At 44.0% G+C, this 23,137-nt stretch overlaps 1 protein-coding gene across 1 annotated transcript in view; it reads right to left on the reverse strand.

Annotated features, from left to right (window-relative positions):
- LMX1A (LIM homeobox transcription factor 1 alpha) overlaps positions 1 to 23,137 on the reverse strand; it is a 120,735-nt gene that overhangs the window by 10,664 nt on the left and 86,934 nt on the right. The window contains exons 3-5 of the mRNA XM_063116864.1: positions 22,321 to 22,553; positions 8,368 to 8,537; positions 7,481 to 7,558 (exon numbers count right to left, since the gene is read on the reverse strand). Coding sequence (XP_062972934.1) covers positions 7,481 to 7,558; positions 8,368 to 8,537; positions 22,321 to 22,553 — 481 coding nt within the window. The remainder of the gene's footprint in view (positions 1 to 7,480; positions 7,559 to 8,367; positions 8,538 to 22,320; positions 22,554 to 23,137) is intronic.

Genomic DNA, 23,137 nt, shown 5'->3' on the forward strand with positions numbered 1-23,137 from the left:
ACGGGACACCCAAATCAGTGAGACTTCTTTATTGCAGGAAATCTCACAGCAAAAGCTTAGTGGTTATACACTTCAGAAATCATATAGCTCATGGTCAGAAGCTATATATAGGCTCCAAGAAATTCCAGAAAAGTCCAAAAGCTAATCACTACTACCATGACAAGATCCTTACCAACACTGTATCCCTGTTGGTATCTCCACAATTCTGAACACAAGGAAAGGTTAATCCATACACGGGGTCCAAACCCATACAAGGAAGGGGAATGATTCCTGACATGATTCCTCAGGCAATCAAGGGAGCAAATCCTTGAAATGCCTAACAAACCACCCAAAGAGAGCTACTCCAACCTTGGATCATACCTTGGTAACTCAAAGGCAACATGGTCAAGGCCTAAACAAGATCCAGGGAAGGGTAAACCCAACAGATGCAAGGAGTTCTGTGCCATTGTTTTTGCACAGACAACTTCTTGCCGCATGAGTCCAGGCAAAGGAGAAAGTCCAAGACTCATAGATCAAACCCAGTCTGCCAGTATACTGAGCTGACAAGAATAAGTTGCTTATCTGTAACTGTGGTTCTTTGAGAGGTCATCTGTTCATTCACACTTATGCACTCTGTGCCTGCATGGAGATCATTTCAGTAAACTTCCATAGCTGAGGGAAATGTTTTTGGTGGAAACCCTTCCCCCACTGTCCACTATACATGCACCTTGATTTCCTCTTGCCTCCTCAGTTCCTTGAGACCAACTTGGTGGTCCCAAGCAAAGAGGCCTCGGTAGCGACAGCATAATGTTATCGACACTGAAGCGGGGATAATAACAACAACAACAACAACAACAACAACAACAACCTGCCTCTCCCTCTGGATTGAGGCGGGGTACAACACAAATACAAAACACCATAAAATACATATGATTGACTGAAAACAAATAAAACAAATATATTATTAAAAGGCAGCATATTATTAAAAGGCATGTTAAAATCCAACTGGGTAGGCCTGCCAGAAGAGATCTGTCTTAATGACTTTCTTAAATTCTGGAAGACGTTCAATTGCATTCCACAGTCTGGGAGCAACAGAAGAGAAGGTCCTCTGGGTAACGGTTGTCAGCCTAGTTTTTGCCGACTGGATTGAAGTCTTCCCAGAGGACCTGAGTGTGTGGAGAGGATTGTATGGGAGAAGGCGATCACGCAGGTAACTCGGACCCAAACCACGTAGGGCTTTAAAGGTAACAACCAACACTTTATACTTCACCCGGAAACTAATTGACAGCCAGCGTAGTGATTTTAATGCTGGATGGTGGGAGGGTTGTGTGAATGCACAGATGACCACTCAAAGAACCCCAGTTACAGGTAAGCAACCTGTTCTTCATGGTTTCTTCATGGTCTCTATGCATCACACATATGGGCGACTAAGTAGCTTACTTATTGGAGGAGAGTAGGTGGCTGTTCATTGTAGAATCGAAGAGAGAATTGCTCAGCCAAATGCGCAGTCCGCTTGAGTTTTCACATCTAGCCGGTAGTGCGAAATGAATGTGGCAGGCTTCGACCAAGTCGCTGTCCTGCACAACTGTGGTATCGACACTCCTCTCCCAAAGTCCATCAATGTCAAAACACCGTGTGTTGAATGAGCTCTGTCTCTTCCAATTGTAGGCCAGAAAGCTCACATGCCAACTTAATCACTTGCACCAACCATGAGGCAAGCCTCTGTGATGAGACCGCAAATCCTTTCTTCGGTCCCCCATAGCACACAAAGAGTATTTTAGTTCTCCGTAATGCCTCAGTTCTTGCTTTATAAAAGGCAAGGGCCCTTCTGACATCTAGGGAGTGTAGCATCATCTCCACCGGTGATGTTGGCGAGGGAAAAAATGTTGGTAGTACAATGTCTTGATTTATGTTAAAGTCAGAAACCCCTTCAGCAGGAATTCCAAATTCGGGCACAGAACCACTTTATCCTTGTGTAATATTAGGTAAAGAGAGTCTATTCTTAGTGCTGCCAGTTCACTCGCTCTCCTTGCAGTAGTAATTGCTATGAGAAATACTACCTTCCATGTCAACAATCTTATGTCTGATTTAGCCATAGGCTTAAATGGCTTTCAGTACTACAGAAAGGCTCCAAGAGAGAATAAGACATCAGATTTTTGAGTCCCCTCATATACTGTGAACTGCGCTCAACATCTAAGGTCCTCCTCCGAGTGCCTACTCCGAGAGAAGCTCGGAGGATGGCAACAAGGGAGAGGGCCGTTTCGGTGGTGGCCCCCCGACTGTGGAATGATCTCCCTGATGAGGCTCACCTGGCGCCAACACTGGTATCTTTCAGGCGCCAGGTCAAAACTTTTCTCTTCTCCCAGGCATTTAACAGCATTTAACAACACTAAGTTTGTTTTCTAACGGATTCCAGAACTGTTGTTTTTAAATGGATACTGTTGTTTTTATACTGTTGTTTTTATGTTTCTGATGCTTTTTAAATTTTGTATACTTTTTAAAAGTTTACTGTTTTTAACTTTTATAAACCGCCCAGAGAGCTTCGGCTATGGGGCGGTATATAAATGTAATAAATAAATAAATAAATAAATAAAACCCAGACGAGCCATGGATGAACCCACAATAGGCTGAAAGTGTTGCCAAATAGACTCAAATAGACGATACTTTGAACCCCTTGTCATAGAGAGATCTTAAGATCTTTTCTAAAGATCTCTTCTAAAGTTGCTGATTCAGGATTAAATGCATGCTGCTCTGCAAATAGGGAAAACTTTTCTATTTAGTGGAGTAAGATTTCCTGGTAGCTGGTTTACGAGCAGCCTGTAATACCAGTATCACCTCAGCAGGGAATCTGCTGCTCGAGGTTTGAGTCTCCATGCCGTGAGTTTGAGGTTCTAAAGGTCCGGGTAGATTATCAGCCTTGATCTCTGGTTAGCAGCGTCGGTATTGATGGGAGCCAAATGTACTGTCTCTGTGCCATCTGTATTAACCGGGTGAGCCATGGCTGTCTCGGCCACCATGGAGTCACTAATATACATTCTGTGTCCTCCGTTCTTATCTTGTGTAGTACTCTCAGTATCAATAAGAAAAGGGGGAACATGTAGAAAAGGGAACCTCTCCAATTCTTGACATGTGTGGGTGATAACTTTCTCCTACAGAAAGTGGAGGAAGGAACTAGAGGATGGACTATCGTTGACTTGATACTGACCAATAGGGATGACTTAGTAGATAAAGCGGCAGTTACAAGGACTCTGGGGGAAAGTGACCATGTCATACTAAAATTTTTGATTTTAAAGGAAGCAAAAGCTGAGTGTAGCCATACACGTACTTTGGATTTTAGGAAAGCTGATTTCAATAAACACAGAACTATAAGTAAGGTCCCATGGCAAGTGGCCCTATTGAGAAAAGGAGTCCAAGATGGGTGGTAATTTTGTAAAAAGGGAACCTTAAAGGTACAATTACAAGCAATTCCAACAAGGAAAAAAAGATAGAAGACAAAAAAAGAAACCAATGTGGCTTCACAAAAAGCTTAGAGATGACCTGAAAACAAAAAAGGATACATATAGGAAGTGGGAGGAAGGCCAGGCTACAAAGTAAGGGTATACTTCCACTCCTTGGATTTGAAGAAACGCACACACAACTATCATGCATTTCGTGAAAACTCGTGGAGCAGTCGATAGACTGAAGGGAAGCACTCTGAACTGGAACATTTCAGTACCTACAATGAAGCGAAGGTACCTGTGATAGTCTTCTCTTATAGCTATGTGGAAGTATGCATCCTTTAGATGTATTGCTGCAAACCAGAAGACTTGACAAAGGAGTGGTAATATTGTTGATAACATTGTCAACCAAAATCTCATGGTTTTTATAAATTCATCCAGCCCCGTCAAATCCAAGAGAGGTTGAAGTCCCCCATCCCTCTTCGGTATGTTGACCTCCAATGAATGACCTTCTCAATGGCTTATCTTCTCAAGTAATGGGGTGATACTGCTTCCAAATACCTGGCTCTTTCATAACAGACATCTCTCTCCCTAGGATAACGGCAGTCCTCATAATGGTAATGCATCCTAGGCAGGAGGGACCAATTTGAGTATCTGTCCCAGTCCCTTGTTGGAGAGTGAGATCGATGTTGAGAGCTGTAACATATTTCTGGTTCATCAGATCTCATGGATTCTGGAGAAGATTCTCTGCGCCTAGTTCTTAAAACGGTGGTGCTCTCGATGGTACTTTGATATTGACCCTCGGAGTGATATGTCCTTATCTCCCCTTCTGAGATCAATGTGATTCTAGTGATACTGACCTCAATCCCGAGGGTTTGACAAACATAGCCAACAGTTCCAATCTCGACATCAGGGTTCTTGCCAGAAGTATTGGAGAGTCTAATAGTGGTGGCAGAGATGGTAGCTTCTGTGTCTGCTCAAGTGATAATTTTTGGGCAGAGGCAGGTTTAGTGTCCTTGGATTTTTTTAGGGTCCTTGGATTTTTTTCTTTTTCATCTGAGTATCAGACATAGGCTTTGCTGACCTGGCCTTTTTTTGGAACCTGGTTTTGGAACAGAAACTGCCTGGGTCGCCCTGTGGGATGACCTTTGCCAGGAGAGGGACAGGGCGAGTGCAACCCTGTTGATTCTCTTGGACCTCTCAGCGGCTTTCGATACCATCGACCATGGTATCCTTCTGGGCTGGGAGTTGGAGGCACTGTGTTGCAGTGGTTCCGCTCCTACTTGGATGGATGATTCCAAAAGGTGGTGCTGGGGGATTATTGCTCTGTGCCATGGCATTTAGGCCATGGGGTTCCACAGGGCTCTATTTTATCCCCTATGCTGTTTAACATTTACATGAAACCACTGGGAGAGGTTATCTGGAGATGTGGGTTGAGGTGTCATCAATATGCGGATGACACCCACCTATACCTCTCCTTTTCATCAAACCAGGTGAAGACCTTTTTATTTTCTCAGCATTTCAACAGTCTATAAATTTAATTTTAACTTTGCTGTTTTAAATTTGTATTTTAAATTTATATTTCTGCACTGCTGCTGATTTTATCCTGGTTGTGCTTTTACATTGTAGTTTATATCATGTTTTTATACTGTTTGTTTTATACTTTGAATGGTTTTAATGTTTGTGAACCGCCCAGAGAGCTTTGTCTATTGGGCGGTATAGATATGCAATAAATAAATAAATAAATAAATAAATAAAACCTTTAAGGCCCTGATTGGCACAGAGTGGGGGGCAGACATCATTAGAGTGGAGAGGAAAAATACACCATTTCCCCAGCCTTGGGGAAATCATGTTTTTCTCCCCACACACTGATGGGGGCCTTAAATGCCCTGTTAATAGGACTTTTAAGGCCCTGATCAGCAAGGGAGAGAGAAACACAATTTCCCCAAGGCTGGAAATTACAGTCTTGGGGAAACTGCATACGTTCCCCATCACGTTAATGGCAGTCGCCATTAACACAGTGGCGGAAAATGACAAAGGGCATGTGTCAGGGCATACCTGGGTCTGACCGCTCTCGAAAGGCCTGTCCCAGTGCCGGGTGGGTCCACCTGTGCCTGAGGGCTAGACGGGGGGGTGTCCACTGCCCTTGTGGGCCCAGGTGGATTTTCAATCAAATGCTAGCTCTGGGGTATTCTCCTGACACTAGAGCTGCTGATTCTGTCAAAGGTCTGGTTGATCTGTGGAATAGGTCCCAAGTGTTTTCAACCAGGATGTAGAGTCCTAGATCTTTGGTTTTCTGAGTAGTTTTTTTTTCAGTGAAGTGTGTGGATTGATGACTAGAACAATGGTGGAGAAAAGCATTGACCAAATCTGATGGAACAAGGGTTAGAGACTATTTTAGAGACTATTCTGTGGCAGTGAAGAAATCTTCTCTGCCTCTATTGTGTCAGCGCAATATTGTCTGGTGGAGTTATTTTTAGTGGTTTAAGGCCTACTCCATTCTGTCCTCTGGGGTGGTGAGGAGGAGCCATCTGAAGTCTTCTGTGATGAGCTTGAAAAACACTTTGCTAACAAAAATTGCTCAGATTCACTTCAACTTGAATACAGACTTTGATGAGATTAATAAGGCAGCTGCTTGTCCAATGTTGATGGATGAGATTAAGTTTGTTCAGACTGAGAAGGTGGACTGAGAAGTTGGTTGGAGGGTCAAGCCAACTACATGCTCCTTAGACCCATGTCTGCCCTGGCTTATAAGAGTTGTGGTGAGGGTGGGGTGGCCAATTGGGGGGTATAAACTGTTAATACTTCCTTGAAAGAAGGCCATGTCCCAGATTATCTATAGATGGTCCCTAAAGACTTTTTTTGAAGAAACCTTCACTAGCTCCCACCAGTCTTAACGATTATCTGCCAGTTTTAAATCTCTCTTTTTTGAGTAATCATTTGGATTGACTGGTGACCTCACAACTATAAATTCTCCTGAATTAAACTGATTTTCTGAATCTTTTTCAATCTGGGTTCAAGCCTGGTTTTGGGACAGGAACAGCTTTGGTCGTTTTGGTTGATGACTTACGCTGGGAGCTAGACTGCATTTCTGTTAGTTCTGTTGGACCTTTCAGCAGAATTTGATACCATTAATCACGGTACCCTTCTGGGACTCTTGGTTGATACGGGATTTGGAGGCACAGTGATGTGATAGTTACAGTCCCACTTGGCAGAGTGTTCCCAGTGTATATGTATTTAAGGATGATTGTCCATTACTACCCATGAAATGTCATAAAACAAAGTGTTTAACATTTGTTTTGGGTTAGGAGAAGATGCTGATGCTAGGGAAAGTGGAAGGCAAAAGGAAGAGGGGCTGACCAAGGGCAAGATGGATGGATGATATTCTGGAGGTGACAGACTTGACCTTGGGGGAGCTAGGGGTGGCAACGGCCGACAGAAAGCTCTGGCGTGGGCTGGTCCATGAAGTTACGAAGAGTCGGAAGCGACTGAACGAATAAACAACAAAATGGGGGGGGGGGAAGCCACATTGCTATTTACCGTATTTCTTCTATTCTAAGACACACTTTTTCCCCCATATAAACATCTCCAAAAACGGGGTGCGTCTTAGAATCACAGATGCGTTTATTATTACTTAGAATCACAGCTTTTTTTCTGTTGGTGGTACTGAAATTAGTGTGCGTCTTACAATCGATGGTGTCTTGGAATTGAAGAAATACGGTAGATAGGCCGTCCTCCTAGTTAACAACGACATGTTTCTTATGACATGACAGCCTACCATGGGATAATTTACCCCCGAGGTCTGTCACATTTTTGTATGGCACCTGCGGGCACCTAGCTTGCTGTGTTGTGTGAACCCAGGTCACAGAGGTTTTTAAGGTTCACAGAGGTTTTGTGAACCGCCCAGAGAGCTTTGGCTATTGGGCGGTATAAAAATGTAATAAATAAATAAATAAATAAGGTTAGAAAATCCTGAAACATTCCTTAATTCAATTGTTCTGTAGTGAAATCTCAGTAGAAGATCCACATCAGGTAGTAAGTTATGTAATAAGAAATGTTGTTACCTTAGCTCTTTGATTCTGGAACCAGACCTGTACAACTCGGACACTGAGCCCCGTCTCAGCTGCTAATGTTTCTCTTACCTTTGTTAAATGCCAGAACAGACATAATTATTACTTCAATCAGAGACAAAATTATCAACAAAATCCTAAAGATGTAGAATTTTCAACACTGAAACAAGATTCAATATTGTCATCTGCCACAAAATCTCAAACTTGATTCTTAGGTTTCTCACGAAATTCAAAACTTTAAGAACAGGATACTTTTGAACTTCAGCATTCAGATTTCAAGCACGTATCTCAAAATATAAAAGGCAACATGGTTTTATAAATTCCTATCATGCCCTGCTCATTTTAGGGTTTTTTTTCTAAACTAAAACCCCACAATGTTTTAGCGTTTTGTTTTTATAAGTGAGGTGTGAGACAAACCTGTACAATTTGCAGCCCACCAACAAACACAGATCACCATCTACAGGGACCCACTGGAGACTCCGTAAAACCTCCTCTTTTTGCTGCCTCTTTAGGACTGATAGGCCGTTTCTACACCTGCCTTTTCCCCCAGGATTATCCCTGTGCATGCAAATGACACACAGGGGATCCTGGAAGTAGGCAGGGACGATCCCTCCATTTTCCTGGGATAATTCTTAGGTGTAGAAAGGGCCATAGTTAAGCATCTGCAAACCATAGTACATGACTAGTCGGCTTCATTCCTCTTGGTGGGCCAAAAGTAGTGCAGGCTGAGATTTATATTGCCTTCACAATATTGATGAATTATGAAAACAGGACTTCATTTGTGGCCGAGGGATACAATGAGTTCTTAGCTGGTATAAACTGACCTACTCAGACAATTACAAAATCCACAATTTCAGTCTTTTCTGATTGTTAAACTGTACCTTCCTACATGGCTTAGAAGACACTTCAAATGATGCCTTGAATGCCCGGCGTTGCTGTGTTGTTAGGATTGTCCTGGGCCGCTTGGGCCGCTTATGATCCTTGGTCTCCTCAGACATTTTCCCAGTGCCTTCTCCAATTTTGCGCAGGCTTTCTTCATCATCACTTCTACCTTAAAAGATTAAAACAGTCCCATGCAGTGCGATTTGCAAAGCAGCCTTTGCTTAAAATGCATGTAAAAGCTTTATACTCAGAGGGAGCTGTTTAATTCCCCTCCCCCCAAATTTACACAAATAAGGCCCGAAAGAACATGGAAGTATCTGGATGAAAGAGTGACAATGAAGAAAGGCAAGCCTGAGCTCTTACTTTTATAGGAAAATGGCATAAAACTCTAACCATTTCAGTCATAATAAGTCAACGCATATAAGATCAAATTAAAATCAGTTAAAACAAATTAATTTCCATCTTCTGCCAGTGACACAAATGGTCCACAGAGAGGACCATTTTCCTGAAAGTCAGCAAAATGGCCAGACATATTTCCAAAGGCTGGATCGAGTTGGCACCGCCGAACTTCAGATGGGGAGGGTGGTAGCACTCAACACAGGGCCTTTAAGTACCCTGGATCAAGGCTAGTTAGAGCTTTAAAAGTCAATACCAGCACTTTGAATTGGGCCCAGAAACCAGCTGGATACCAAATGCAGGTCCTTATGTATACATTTTTTCTGGGGTCTTTAACAGGATCTATTTTGTTTTTTAACAGAATACTGAGGGTTATTAAGCAGAGCCAGACAAAAAATGGTGTCTTAGGAGGTGGAGTTAATTATGTATTGCACCTCCTACAGTGGCATATATACAAATCTACTTCTGAGTTACCAAAGATCACAACTCTCTAAAAATGGTCAGCAAAGCTAGACAAAGACCTAGCATTGCAATAATCTAACCTGAAGGTAATCAAAGCAAGTATCATGGCAACCAAATCCCTTTTCATAGAATCATAGAATAGCAGAGTTGGAAGGGGCATACAAGGCCATCGAGTCCAACCCCCTGCTCAATGCAGGAATCCACCCTAAAGCATCCCCGACAGATGCTTGTCCAGCTGCCTCTTGAAGGCCTCTAGTGTGGGAGAGCCCACAATCTCCCTAGGTAACTGATTCCATTGTCGCACTGCTCCAACAGTCAGGAAGTTTTTCCTGGTGTCCAGCTGGAATCTGGCTTCCTTTAACTTGAGTCCATTATTCCGTGTCCTGCACTCTGGGAGGATCAAGAAGAGATCCTGGCCCTCCTCTGTGTGACAACCTTTCAAGTATTTGAAGAGTGCTATCATGTCTCCCCTCAATCTTCTCTTCTCCAGGCTGAACATGCCCAGTTCTTTCAGTCTCTCTTCATAGGGCTTTGTTTCCAGACCCCTGATCATCCTGGTTGCCCTCCTCTGAACACACTCCAGCTTGTCTGCGTCCTTCTTGAATTGTGAAGCCCAGAACTGGACGCAATACTCTAGATGAGGCCTAATCAGGGCCGAATAGAGAGGAACCAGTACCTCACGTGATTTGGAAGGTATACTTCTATTAATGCAGCCCAAAATAGCATTTGCCTTTCTTGCAGCCATATCGCACTGTTGGCTCATATTCAGCTTGCAATCTACAACAATTCCAAGATCCTTCTCGTTTGTAGTATTGTTGAGCCAAGTATCCCCCATCTTGTAACTGGGCCTTTGGTTTCTATTTCCTAAATGTAGAACTTGGCATTTATCCCTATTAAATTTCATCCTGTTGTTTTCAGCCCAGCACTCCAGCCTATCAAGATCACTTTGAAGTTTGTTTCTGTCTTCCAGGGTATTAGCTATCCCATCCAGTTTTGTGTCATCTGCAAATTTGCTCAGCATTCCCTGCACCTCCTCGTCCAAATCATTAATAAAAATGTTGAAGAGCACTGGGCCCAGGACTGAGCCCTGCGGTACCCCACTCATTGCCTCTCCCCAGTTTGAGAAGGTTCCATTGATAAGTACTCTTTGAGTCCGATTCTGTAGCCAACTGTGAATCCACCTAATAGTTGTTCCATCTAGCCCACTTTTAGCTAGTTTGTTAATCAGAATATCATGTGGTACTTTGTCAAAAGCTTTGCTGAAGTCAAGATATATGACGTCCACAGCATTCCCACGGTCCACAAGGGAGGTTACCTTATCAAAAAATGAGATCAAATTTGTCTGACAGGACTTGTTCTTGACAAATCCATGTTGGCTTCTAGTGATCACCGCATTGATTTCAAGGTGTTTACAGATTGACTTCTTTATAATCTGCTCCAGAATTTTCCCAGGGATGGATGTCAGACTGACTGGTCTGTAGTTCCCAGGTTCTTCCTTTTTGCCCTTTTTGAAGATAGGGACAACGTTAGCCCTCCTCCAGTCGTCCGGCACCTCACCCGTCTTCCATGATTTTGCAAAGATAATAGACAAAGGTTCTGAGAGTTCTTCCGCTAGCTCCTTCATTACTCTTGGATGCAGTTCATCGGGCCCTGGGGATTTGAACTCATTCAAGGAAATTAGGTGTTCTTTGACCATTTGTTTATCAATCTCAAACTGCAATCCTGCCCCCTCAACTTCTGCTTCACTTTTTCCAGGGGGGTCATAGACCCGCTTTTGGGAGAAGACCGAGGCAAAGTAGGAATTGAGCACTTCAGCCTTTTGTTTGTCGTCTGTTATCAATTTGCCATCCTCATTAAGCAGTTGAACCACCATTTCTTTCCTCTGTCTTTTACTACTCACGTATCTGAAGAAAGCCTTTTTATTGCTTTTAGCATCCCTCGCTAATCTCAGCTCATTCACAGCTTTAGCCTTCCTGACGCCATTTCGGCACTTCTGCGCCACTTGTCTGTACTCTTCTTTTGTAGCCTGGCCTTCCTTCCACTTCCTATATGTATCCCTTTTTGTTTTCAGTTCATCAATAAGCTTTTTGTGGAGCCACATTGGTTTCCTCTGTTGTCTTCTATCTTTTCTCCTTGTTGGAATTGTTTGTAACTGTGCCTTTAAAATTTCATTTTTTAGATACTCCCACCCATCCTGCACTCCTTTTCTTTTTAGGCTCCCTTGCCACGGGACCTTACTTATTATAGTTCTGAGTTTATTAAAATCAGCTTTCCTAAAATCCAGAGTACGTGTATGGCTACGCTCGACTTTTGTCTCCTTCATAATCAAGAATTCAAGTATGACGTGGTCACTTTCCCCCAGAGTTCCCGTAACTGCCACTTTATCCACTAAGTCATCCCTATTGGTCAATAACAAGTCAAGGATTGCTGACCCTCTAGTTCCTTCCACCACTTTCTGTAGGAGAAAGTTATCACCCATACATGTCAGGAATTTCTTGGAAGGGCCACTTTTGGCAGTAATGGTCTCCCAACAGATATCAGGGTAATTGAAGTCCCCCATCACTACTACATCACACTTCCTTGAAACACTGGCAATTTGTTTCTCAAAAGTTTCGTCCTCGTCTTCTCCTTGATTGGGTGGTCGGTAGTAGACTCCGATTATCATGTTCTTTTTATTCCTTGCCCCATTTATTTTAATCCAGATGCTCTCGATGGGGCTCCCAGTCTGATCTGCCTGTATTGCTGTGCAGGGATAGGTATTTTTAACATATAGTGCAACTCCACCTCCCTTTCTATTTCTTCTGTTCTTTTTGAACAAGTTATATCCTTCAATTGCTATATTCCAGTCATGGGAGTCATCCCACCAAGTTTCAGTTATACCTATCAAGTCGTTTTTGCCTTCATGTAATAAGAGTTCAAGTTCGTTCTGTTTGTTTCCCATGCTCTGGGCATTAGTATATAGACATCGAAGACCATGTGTTTTATAGTCTGGCTTTGTTCCTACATTGTTGTGGACACTATTTTGGGGCACTATTGGAGCTGTTCTCTGTACTGTGGTGCCTTGGCCTTCATCCATTGTTGCCTCGAAATTTACATCTCCCGCCCCCGTAAGATTCAGTTTAAAGCCCTCCTGATCACGTTCTTCATGCTGTGGCCGAACACATTCTTTCCAGCCCTTGTGAGGTGCAACCCATCCCTTGCCAGCAGTCCATGTTCCAAGTAGTGTAGCCCGTGGTCCCAGAATCCAAAACTCTCACGACAGCACCACCTTCGAAGCCAGTCGTTCATCCGGAGTATTTTTCTTTCCCTTTGTAATCCTCTTCCAAGAACCGGGAGGATGGATGAGAAAACTACCTGGGGCCCAAAGTTCTTCAGTTTCCTTCCCAGAGCTTCAAAGTCTGAAATGATTTCTTAATAGCTCTGCTTGGCGACATCATTTGTTCCCACATGGATGAGAAGAAAGGGGTATGTGTCCGTGGGCTTTATGAGCTTTGGTAACCCTTTAGTCACCTGTCTAATCTTGAGCTCCCGGGAGACAGCATACCTGGCGAGTCCATGGGTCTTCACGACATACTTGGGTTTCAATGCCACGTAGCAGGGAGTCTCCCTCAGCGACTACTCTTCTCTTCTTCTTGGTCAATCAACCTTCTGCCTCTTGTTCACTGTTGCACGGTGTCTCCTGTACTTCTTCCTCTGCAAACTGTCCTTCAGTCTCATTCTCCAGAAGCTGAAAGTGGTTGCTTAACTCTAATGGTTCCACCGGTGCAGAGTGCCTTTGATGAGCAATTAATGAGGATTTTCAACTGGTATGTGTATAATTAAACTAATATATGCAACTGACCAGGATATTTTTCTTGGGAGATGTAGGCCTCAATTATGACTATACTCTTTGCCTTGAAAAGCAGAGAATAAATACCTAAATAAATAAATAAAACATCTAAATGACATAATCCTAATTTGACAAGGTTAGCATTCTAGTGAAATGTTCTACACTAGTGTGTGTGTGTGTGTGTGTGCTTATGCACGCATACACACACACACACACACACACACACGCAGAGAGAGAGAGAGAATATGGAAGCCTGATCTGCACATAAAGCAGACTGAAGAGATAGAATCCTGAGGTGATTAAAGTAAATGCCTCACTTCAGGCTGCACGGTAAGATTAACAGCTCCTTACAAATAGAAAATTAGCACAGTAGGAACTGGCCCAAGCCACTTCATACTACGGTAGTTCTATACTTGCAAGGAGTGTTTTGTTCATTTAAAACAAACAAACATATGGAGCACACTGAAACTGTAATCCCCACCTCCAGTCTAAACTAGATACCATCTATTCTACCACCTCAGTCGTACCTCATGGTTTACTGCATGTGTAGAATTTTTAAAAAGAGAGTATAAAACAATACACAATGCTCAGGGCTGACCCTACCTTCAGGCAGTGGTGGTGATGTGCTACCTCCAGTATCTGAGGCAGTAAGCCTGTGTGCACGTTGCTGGGGAACATGGGTGAGATGGTGCTGTTGCTAACCATGTCCTGCTCTGTTGGTCCCTGGTCAACAGTTGGCTTTTATGTACAGAACAGGCTGCACCACACGGCCTGTCCTGTACCCCCAGCCCAAGCTAGTCTGCTTCCCTCAGGTGCAGTGGAGGACCCTGTTCCATCATCTGTGAGAAGTCAACTCAACTGCCAGTTTGCTACACTATTAGCTTTTTGTCTTTCAAGAGTTGATACTTTTGTGACAGTCCTAGATGCTGCTTTTGGATTACAGACTTCTGGATGCTGGAGACCTGATAACCCTGTCTATGCACACCATACAATTGTGCAGGATATGACAAGATGACTCGTCTGTAAATCATCGGTAATGTGAGGTCTAAACAGCTATGCCCTAGTTTCATCTGTAAAAGACTGTATAAGGGGAGGGGGCATAGCTCCACAGTAGAGTACATGGTCTGCATTCAGAAAGTCTCCATTCAATGCTTGGCAACTCTAGTTAAAAGTAGCAGGTAGCCTTGCCAGTTAGAATAGGTGCTGGGTTAGATGGACAAATAGTCTGATCTGACCTGAGGCAGATTCCTATGTTCCTAGTGCACAGCTTCTGCTCAGACTTGGCCTCACTAACCGTGCACTCTGGGCATGTCTGTTCAAATCTTTTATCAACTTACCTATGAGTAAGGCCCATTCAATTCAATAGAATTTACCTCTAAGTAGAAATGCATTGGATGTTGTCGTAAGAGTATAACCACAATTTATATGGCCATAACATTTCGTACAGATACACCAATGTTGGCCACATAACTTCCCAGTGCTTGCACCTGGATCAGCTGGACTGCTCCCCCACCACAGAAGTTATGTTCCTAGTTCTCATCATCTCTATTGCTCAAAGTTGGAAAATATGATGCATGTTATTCAGAAAGAAGGAAATAAGTAAAATAGTTGTTTACATTAATTTGCACCATCATCACAACCTCTTCTGTTGTTCTCCTCCCCCATGTTTAGAGAAACTAAACATTCTCCATGTAAGGGAGGTGTCTTCTTCTTCTTCTTCTTCTTCTTCTTCTTCTTCTTCTTCTTCTTCTTCTTCTTCTTCTTCATTTATTTTATTATTTATTTATTTATTTATTACATTTTTATACCGCCCAATAGCCGAAGCTCTCTGGGCAGTTCACAAAAATTAAAACCACAATAAAACACCCAACAGGTTAAAAACACAATTACGAAATACAGTATAAAAAGCGCAACCAGGATAAAACCACACAGCAAAGTTGATATAAGATTAAAATACAGAGTTAAAACAGTAAAATTTAAGTTAAAATTAAGTGTTAAAATACTGAGTGAATAAAAAGGTCTTCAGCTGGCGATGAAAGCAGTACAGTGTAGGCGCCAGGCGGACCTCTCTGGGGAGCTCGTTCCACAACCGGAGTGCCACAGCGGAGAAAGCCCTCCTCCTAGTAGCCACCTGCCTCACTTCCTTTGGCAGGGGCTCATGGAGAAGGGCCCCTGTAGATGATCTTAAGGTCCGGGTAGGTACATATGGGAGGAGGCGTTCCTTCAGATAACCTGGCCCCAAACCGTTTAGGGCTTTAAATGTCAATACCAGCACTTTGAATTGGGCCCGGACCTGGACTGGCAGCCAATGAAGCTGGAAAAGGACTGGCGTAACGTGATCTCGCCGGCCAGTCCCTGTTAGTAACCTTGCTGCCCTATTTTGTACCAGCTGAAGCTTCCGGACCGTTTTCAAAGGCAGCCCCACGTATAACGCATTGCAGTAATCCAAGCGAGAGGTTATCAGAGCATGGTAACTGTAGCTAGGCTATCTCTGCCCAGATAAGGGCGTAGTTGGTATATCAACCTAAGCTGATAAAAGGTGCTCTTTGCCACTGAGTTCACCTGTGCCTCAAGTGACAGTTCTGGATCCAAGAGCACCCCCAAACTATGGACCCGATCCTTTAGGGAGAGTGCAACCCCGTCCAGGACAGGGCAAACATCACCTCGCCGGACAGATGAACTACCCGCTAACAGTACCTCCGTCTTGTCTGGATTGAGTCTCAGTTTGTTAGCCCTCATCCAGTCCATTACCGTGCCCAGGCACTGGTTCAGAACAGTCACTGCCTCACCTGGGTTTGATGAAAAGGAAAGGTAGAGCTGGGTATCATCCGCATATTGATGACACCTCAGTCCACATCTCCGGATAACCTCCCCCAGCGGCTTCATGTATATGTTAAACAGCATAGGGGATAAGATAGAGCCCTGTGGAACCCCATGGCTTAGGAGCCACGGCACAGAGCAATAATCCCCCAGCACCACCTTCTGGAATCGGCCATCCAAGTAGGAGCGGAACCACTGCAACGCAGTACCTCCAACTCCCAGCTCAGACAACCTATCCAGAAGGATACCATGGTCGATGGTATCGAAGGCCGCTGAGAGGTCCAGGAGAACCAACAGGGTCGCACTACCCCTGTCTCTCTCCCGACAGAGGTCATCCCACAGGGCGACCAAGGCAGTTTCCGTTCCAAAACCAGGCCTGAAACCCGATTGAAATGGATCTAGATAATCCATTTCATTCAAGAGTGCCTGGAGTTGTCCTGCAACCACCCGCTCAAGCACCTTGCCCAGGAAAGGGATATTAGCCACTGGCCTATAGTTGTTAACATCTTCCGGGTCCAGATCAGGCTTCTTCAGGAGTGGTCTAATTACCGGCTCTTTTAAAGAGGCCGGCACCACTCCCTCTCTCAAGGAGGCATTTACAACCTCCTGGACCCAGCCGGCGATCCCCTCCTTATTTGATGTAATGAGCCACGAGGGGCAAGGGTCAAGCACACAGGTGGTCGACCGGACTTGGCCAAGCACCTTGTCCACATCCTCGGGCCTCAATAACTGAAACTCATCCAATAAAACTGAAACGGACGGCGCTCTGAACGCCTCTACTAGTGGAGCTGCATTAAGTGTGGTGTCCAATTCATGACGAATCTGAGCGCCTTTATCTTCAAAGTGCCGTGCAAACTCATCGCAGCGTGCTACCGAGGGTTCCACCATCTCTCGCCCCGGCCCAGAATGTAACAGGCCGCGAACCACCCGGAAAAGCTCTGCCGGACGACACTGAAAAGACACAATGCTGGTGGAAAAGAACTGTCTCTTTGCCACCCTCACCGCCACAGAGTAGGCTCGATAGTGAGCTCTAACCCGTGTTCGATCAGACCCAGCACGAGTCTTCCTCCACCTGCGTTCTAGCCGTCTCCCCTCTTGCTTCATTGCCCTCAGCTCAGGTGTATACCAAGGAGCTGACCGGGCTCTGCTCAGAGGGAGAGGACGCTTGGGCGTGATTGTGTCAACCACCCGAGTCATCTCTGCATTCCACAGAGTGACCTGGGCTTCGACAGGAGCACCGGCCATATCAGCAGGAAAATCCCCCAGAGCCCTCTGGAATCCATCGGAGTCCATTAGCCTCCGGGGGCGGACCATTTTAATAGGCCCCCCACCCTTGCAGAGGGGAAAGGCCGCCGAGAGTCTAAACCTCAATAGGAAGTGATCTGACCATGACAAGGGGGTAGATGTTAGTTCCCCCACTTCCAGATCACCATCCTCCTGTCCAGTCGAGAAAACCAGATCAAGCGTGTGCCCCTTTGCATGTCTTCTTCTTCTTCTTCTTCTTCTTCTTCTTCTTCTTCTTCTTCTTCTTCTTCTTCTTCTTCTTCTCCTCCTCCTCCTCCTCCTCCTCCTCCTCCTCCTCCTCCTCCTCCTCCTTCCCAATCTGTTCCCCTTTCCTTTCTCTCCCTACTCCTCAATATAAATGCAAGGTTTTTAATGGGACTGTTGAATTTTCTTAATGTAGTGAGCTAATTTGGGGATTGCAGACAAAAGTAGATACAAATCTAATAAATAATATCCACATGCAAGGTGTGACTGACAGAAGTATAACCTTAAGTGCCTATGTGCATTGATGCAGGGAATGGCAGTCCAGACACGTGCACATTGGTGTTCAGGGACATGCATCTGTCAATCAAACGTTATGTGTCTACTGCAGGAAACATCAATATAACACTGGTGCACCATGAAGAAACCTGATTGCCACACAGTATCCACTCTTAGACATTTAAGAATTTTCTGAGCCTTTCAGCATTTTACAGCCACTTTGAGCTGCTTATGGAGAACAAGGTCTATCAACAGCTGAAGTTGCAATGGGTTTTTGAATTTTTTAAAAGTGGAAGTACATTGAAATTTTCAAATCCTGACACTTGATTTGAAATTTGAGATGCTGACAGCATTAAAATTGATTACCTTGGCTAGACTGTTTTTACTTCTATTTGACAGTTTGTGTTTTGGGGCCACTCAGTTGGGTACCTATGAGACTCCAGAACTCAGCATTGGTTGCATGTGCTGCTCTGGAGCTTGGTCTGGTCCTGCCATTCATTCGTTACCTACAGGGCTACCAGATTCTTAGTTGGAGCACATCAAATGAACCTGTGTTTGCCTCCAAATGGCAGTTCATTACTGCAAGGAGTTCCTGTTTCTCTTTCACAGAGAATCAGGGTGATGAAATATTTCCCACATCTGATTATATAGGAGAATGAAATGGGAAAATCTTTGAAACGATTGTGGGGGAGGGAATAATGCAGAGGCGGCTGAGAGAATCCCATTCCATGAAAGGGAAGTGGCACGGTGCCTCCGCCACCCCAAACACCTGCTCACCAAATCCCTCCAAATGATGGAAAGTTGATTCTGCTTTAACGTGGCAGTGCTTTTAATTAACTCTGCCTTTCAAGCCTTCCATGAACAGGATAGGAATTAATTAATCTTTAAGACTCTTCCTGATGTCACGTGGGAAAGGACTACAGGCGGTGTATATTGTCTGCAGTGACCTCCGTGCAACCCCAAGGCTCAACAGGGGGAAAACGATGAAGAACTGGTTTCGTGCATGAAGATGAAGAAATACTTTGGTTTGAGAGAATTAGGGAAAGGAGAAATGTTAGTGCACTTTTAATTGGAAAGAGGTCTCCTCTTTCACAGCCGCCTGTTTACTTAGGCTTGGCCACTGGGGCTCTGGGGAAGGAGTCATTGAACTGAGGGCTTTGCAGATTATGGACAACATATGGGCTTCCAGTGGTTTGCTCTTTATCTTCATTTTCTCATAAAGTGGCCCTAAGTTTGTATTGTGCTCCTTGCTCCCTTATATATCTGAAGGGGGCTTTAAAAAACATGCCAACTAGCCAAGAATATGTTATATTCTCACACCCTAGGGAAACAGATCAAATGTCACGGGTGAGAGTTTGGTCATCCTTGCGGACACAGATGATTCCCTATTTATTTTGTTTTAAAAACTCATCTTCTGCTATTCAGTCAAAAAAGCTCTCAAGACAGCTTAAAACAAATGAGGGCAACTCCATGAGATGTTGGCGGTTACATTGCAAAGTTGAAACGAAAGCGATGCTTTTAGTTTAGAACTGCAGTACTCTGATATACGAGAGCTTAATAGTCAACTTCTTTGCAAACTTCCTTCTGAGTAAACTCCATTGAACACATTGAAACATTTCTGAGTAAAGATAACACAGATTAGAACTACATGACCTTTTTAAGAATTCCAGAATTATTCTGCAGGCCAAAATTCTATCTAGTCCAGTATTTGGCCTCCAACAGTGGGCCTCCACGAAGCATGGCATGATGGAGCTAGGCAGCCTCTGCTGTTTGCCCCCAGCATCAACTGATAATAACTACACTTCATCTGAACATAGAGGTCCATAGAGGGTCCATGCCCAGTTGTTAGGGAGGCCACAGATTCTGAGACACTGACAACCTGCAGTCAGGATAATCAAATCTGGGTTCAAATCTGAGTAAAATGGCAGATATGGGGTAGCTGGCAAGGCAATTTTAGGCAGAATTGTTTCAAGAACCTTTGATGTGAATGTGATATCCCAAATGATCAACAGAAAAAAAACATGTAGTCTTGGCCTTCTACGCCACAGCCTAGTTTCATTCACAAAGAATATGATGCTTTATACTTCTACAAAATTATGTGGGCAAAGCAACTGAGCCACTTCAATCAAACATGGTTCCTTCCCTTTGGCATATCCCATTACTTTATTGTGACGGTCACAAAACCACCTATTTGCCAGTAGATGGCAGCATTTTGTTGATTTTGTTCTACAGGGCAATGATATTTTCCAATGTCATCTCCCTCTCAAAATCGACATTGCCAAAGCTGGCATGGTGCTGTAACACACCTAAAAGTGGGAAGGACAGAGTTGAATTCTTCCTACATCCTCCTTTTCCTTGCCAAATTTCCTTTTTAGTTTGTTGGTTGTGAAACCCAATCATTAATTTGCAGCTGGCAAAAGAAAAAGAAAACAAACATGGTAGCAAAGCGTTATTGCACATATACATACTTATTCATTCCTGTTTTCCTTTTCTCACCTCATGTAACCACAACCATAGCAGACAGGACTCTGACACAGAGGGGGCAGGGGCAGTAAATTCAAGAGGGCCAGTGGTTGAATCCAGCCACCCTCTGACACTGAATCTGACAGCCAGAAGCCCCTCAAACCAGAGGCCTCTGCACTGGAAGCCCCAGAGACAGGACCCCTGAGCCTGATTCTCCCGAGAAAGTGGCACCCTCAACACAAGACCTTGAGATCCTCGACGCTCACTAGGGCAATAGAAATGAAATGAAATGAAATAAATACAATTACACAACATAGTGGTTGGGAGATGCTGAAACGTTCAGAAAAAATCTCCCTCTTTGCCTTAACGAAGCTGTATATTGTGTAAGCTGCTCCACAGAAGGAGCACCTTCAGTCCAGTCCTATGCACACACACAAAAAAAGTGTGATCCTTCAATAATTCAAGGAAGAGCGAAAAACTATTGTGATGTCTCTAACGCAGAAGAGAGATCAGTCCATTCAGAGGAACATCCATCTTCAGTGTGATCCCGCTCTGTAGACAAACAGATCCTGTGATGACTCTGTTCTCCAAGCACCTGGGAGTTGTTGTTGCCAGTCCAAATGTGAACTTGAAATGTGCATTGACAAAGAACTATCTGGAGAGAACAACTGTAGGAAGGGAGGAGGTGTGAAACAACACATGGCTCTTTGTGAACATTTCAAGGGTCCACGGAGAGGTAGCCCAGATATCCTAGTATCTGGGCAACTCTGCTTTTAAACAATTTGTAGGGGTTTTACCATCTCAAAAATAAATATGTGAATTGAACCTCAGTTGTTGATTTTGTGTAATTCAGGCCTCTATATAAGGTGCAATAGGTACTTTCAGTAACTGTCCCTCAAGTGAGGAAATTGGACGCAGTCCGAGGTCTAATTCTCAGTCAGGTGCAGTGGAGGCTGGTGGCTCTGATGTCAGTGGGACAGTGGATCCACTCCAGGTTTCAGTCAGAACTCTTAGACTGATAGAAACCCAGATGTGGATTCACCACTCCACTGACTTCGGAGCCACCAGCATCCATGCTGAAGTGATAAGTCTATTTCTAGGCTGTCTGACTTCAGACTGCAGATAGCTCACGATATTAAATGTTCTCCACATACAAAGAATTCCCTGCACACAGAAAACTAGAATGTCAGGGAGGAGGCTAGGCCACTCTGAGATCTTAATGATATAGGACGGGATATAAATGTTTTAAATAAATAAATAAATAATGCTAGTTTTCTATGTACTGGGATTTTTATTTTATTTTTATTTTTGTGGAGGACATTCAGTCATGCAAGTCCTGCCGTCTAAGGCCTTAGCTAGACCTAAGGTTTATCCTGGGATCATCCCTATTCATGTAAATGACACACAGGGGATCCTGGGAGCAGGCAGGGGTGACCCCGGGACGATCCCGCGATAAACCTTAGGTCTAGCTAAGGCCTAAAGTGATATAGTTAGTTTACTACTAGTGAGAACTAGGAAAAAGTTGGAACATTTTCTGGAATGTTTGATGGATTAAGCAGATACAGAATTATTTAAATCAAATACAGATTTTTTTAAAAAAAAACTTATGGATATTTTATTAGTTTTATTGCTTTTTAAGTATTACTATGTCGTTGGCCACATTTCATTGGGATGTCATAAATTTAAAAGCTTAATAAATAATACATATTTTTGTAGTCCAATGACACTTTTTATCATAAAACTAAAAACAGATCTAGCTATGGAGGAAGTCATTGGGAAATATTTATACCCTGACCATCAAATAGAAAGATAGTAGCAAGAGACCCAACAGCTTAATAGGGTGACCATATGAAAAGGGGGACAGGGCTCCTGTATCTTTAACAGTTGTATTGAAAAGGGAATTTCAGCAGGTGTCATTTGTATGCATGCAGCACCTGGTGAAATTCCCCCTTCATCACAACAGTTAAAGCTGTAACAGGAGCCTTGCCCTCTTTTGTATCTGGTCACTCTACAAAAGAGGACAGGGGTCCTGCAGCTTTAACTGTTGTGATGAAGAGGGAATTTCACCAGGTGCTGCATGCATACAAATGACACCTACTGGAATTCCCTTTTCCGTACAATTGTTAAAGGTACAGGAGCCCTGTCCCCCTTTTCTTATGGTCACCCTATGGACTAGCTACCTCTTCAGCGGCACACAAAACACTTTGTACTACCTTACCAGAATCAGATGCAGCTGGGCTCACTAGGCTGAGCAGTTCACGCTCCTTCTCATAGTCGCTCTTGCACAGCAGCTGGCCCTCCTTCAGGACAAATTCATCTCCCTTCTGGAGCTTTTTCTCACAGACACAACAGCAGAAGCAGCCCACGTGGTACACACTTTTCTGGGCTCGCATGACGAACTCGCTGGGGGCAATTGCTTCAAAGCAGTTGCTGCACTTCACTGCAAAGAGCCTGCCATGCAAAAGGCCCAAAGCAGAAGCATTATGTTTGAGCCTCAGTTGTGGTCTTCAGTTAAACAATCGTTTGTGGGATTTGTCTCTGTTCCTTTTATTGCTTTGTGCTACACCACAGAATTAAGGATAACTTGTACTGGGAATGGAAGGCAGAAATTGCTTGATTTCCCCTGGATTGGAGACGTTATAATTGTCCCAGATTAATGCCTTAATGTTCCTTTTACTTCCTTGTAATTGAATTTCAGTTCAATACAGCTAGGATTCCATCAACCTTTCCAGGGAAGATCTCAGTCTAGCTCAGGCCTGCATCACTACCCAGTCAAATGTCCATCAGTCTTTAGACTTGTGTTGTATGGTACTGAGGTGGGTGGGTGGGGGGTTGCCAACCTATAAACGTCTTGCAGGGCTGTTCCGAAACAGTTTGCTGCCTGAAGCAAAGGACAAGAAGATGACCCCCCCCACCCCCTGCAATTCCATGTACAACTGATCCTTCCTTCAACAACTGACAATGGGACACCTGAAGGCAGCCGGGCAGCCTAGGGGACGTAGGGTGTATCATATAGCCCACAACCCTCTCCTGCA

The sequence above is a fragment of the Elgaria multicarinata genome, chromosome 1 (genome assembly GCF_023053635.1).
Source record: "Elgaria multicarinata webbii isolate HBS135686 ecotype San Diego chromosome 1, rElgMul1.1.pri, whole genome shotgun sequence".
NCBI classification, from domain to species: Eukaryota; Metazoa; Chordata; class Lepidosauria; order Squamata; family Anguidae; genus Elgaria; species Elgaria multicarinata.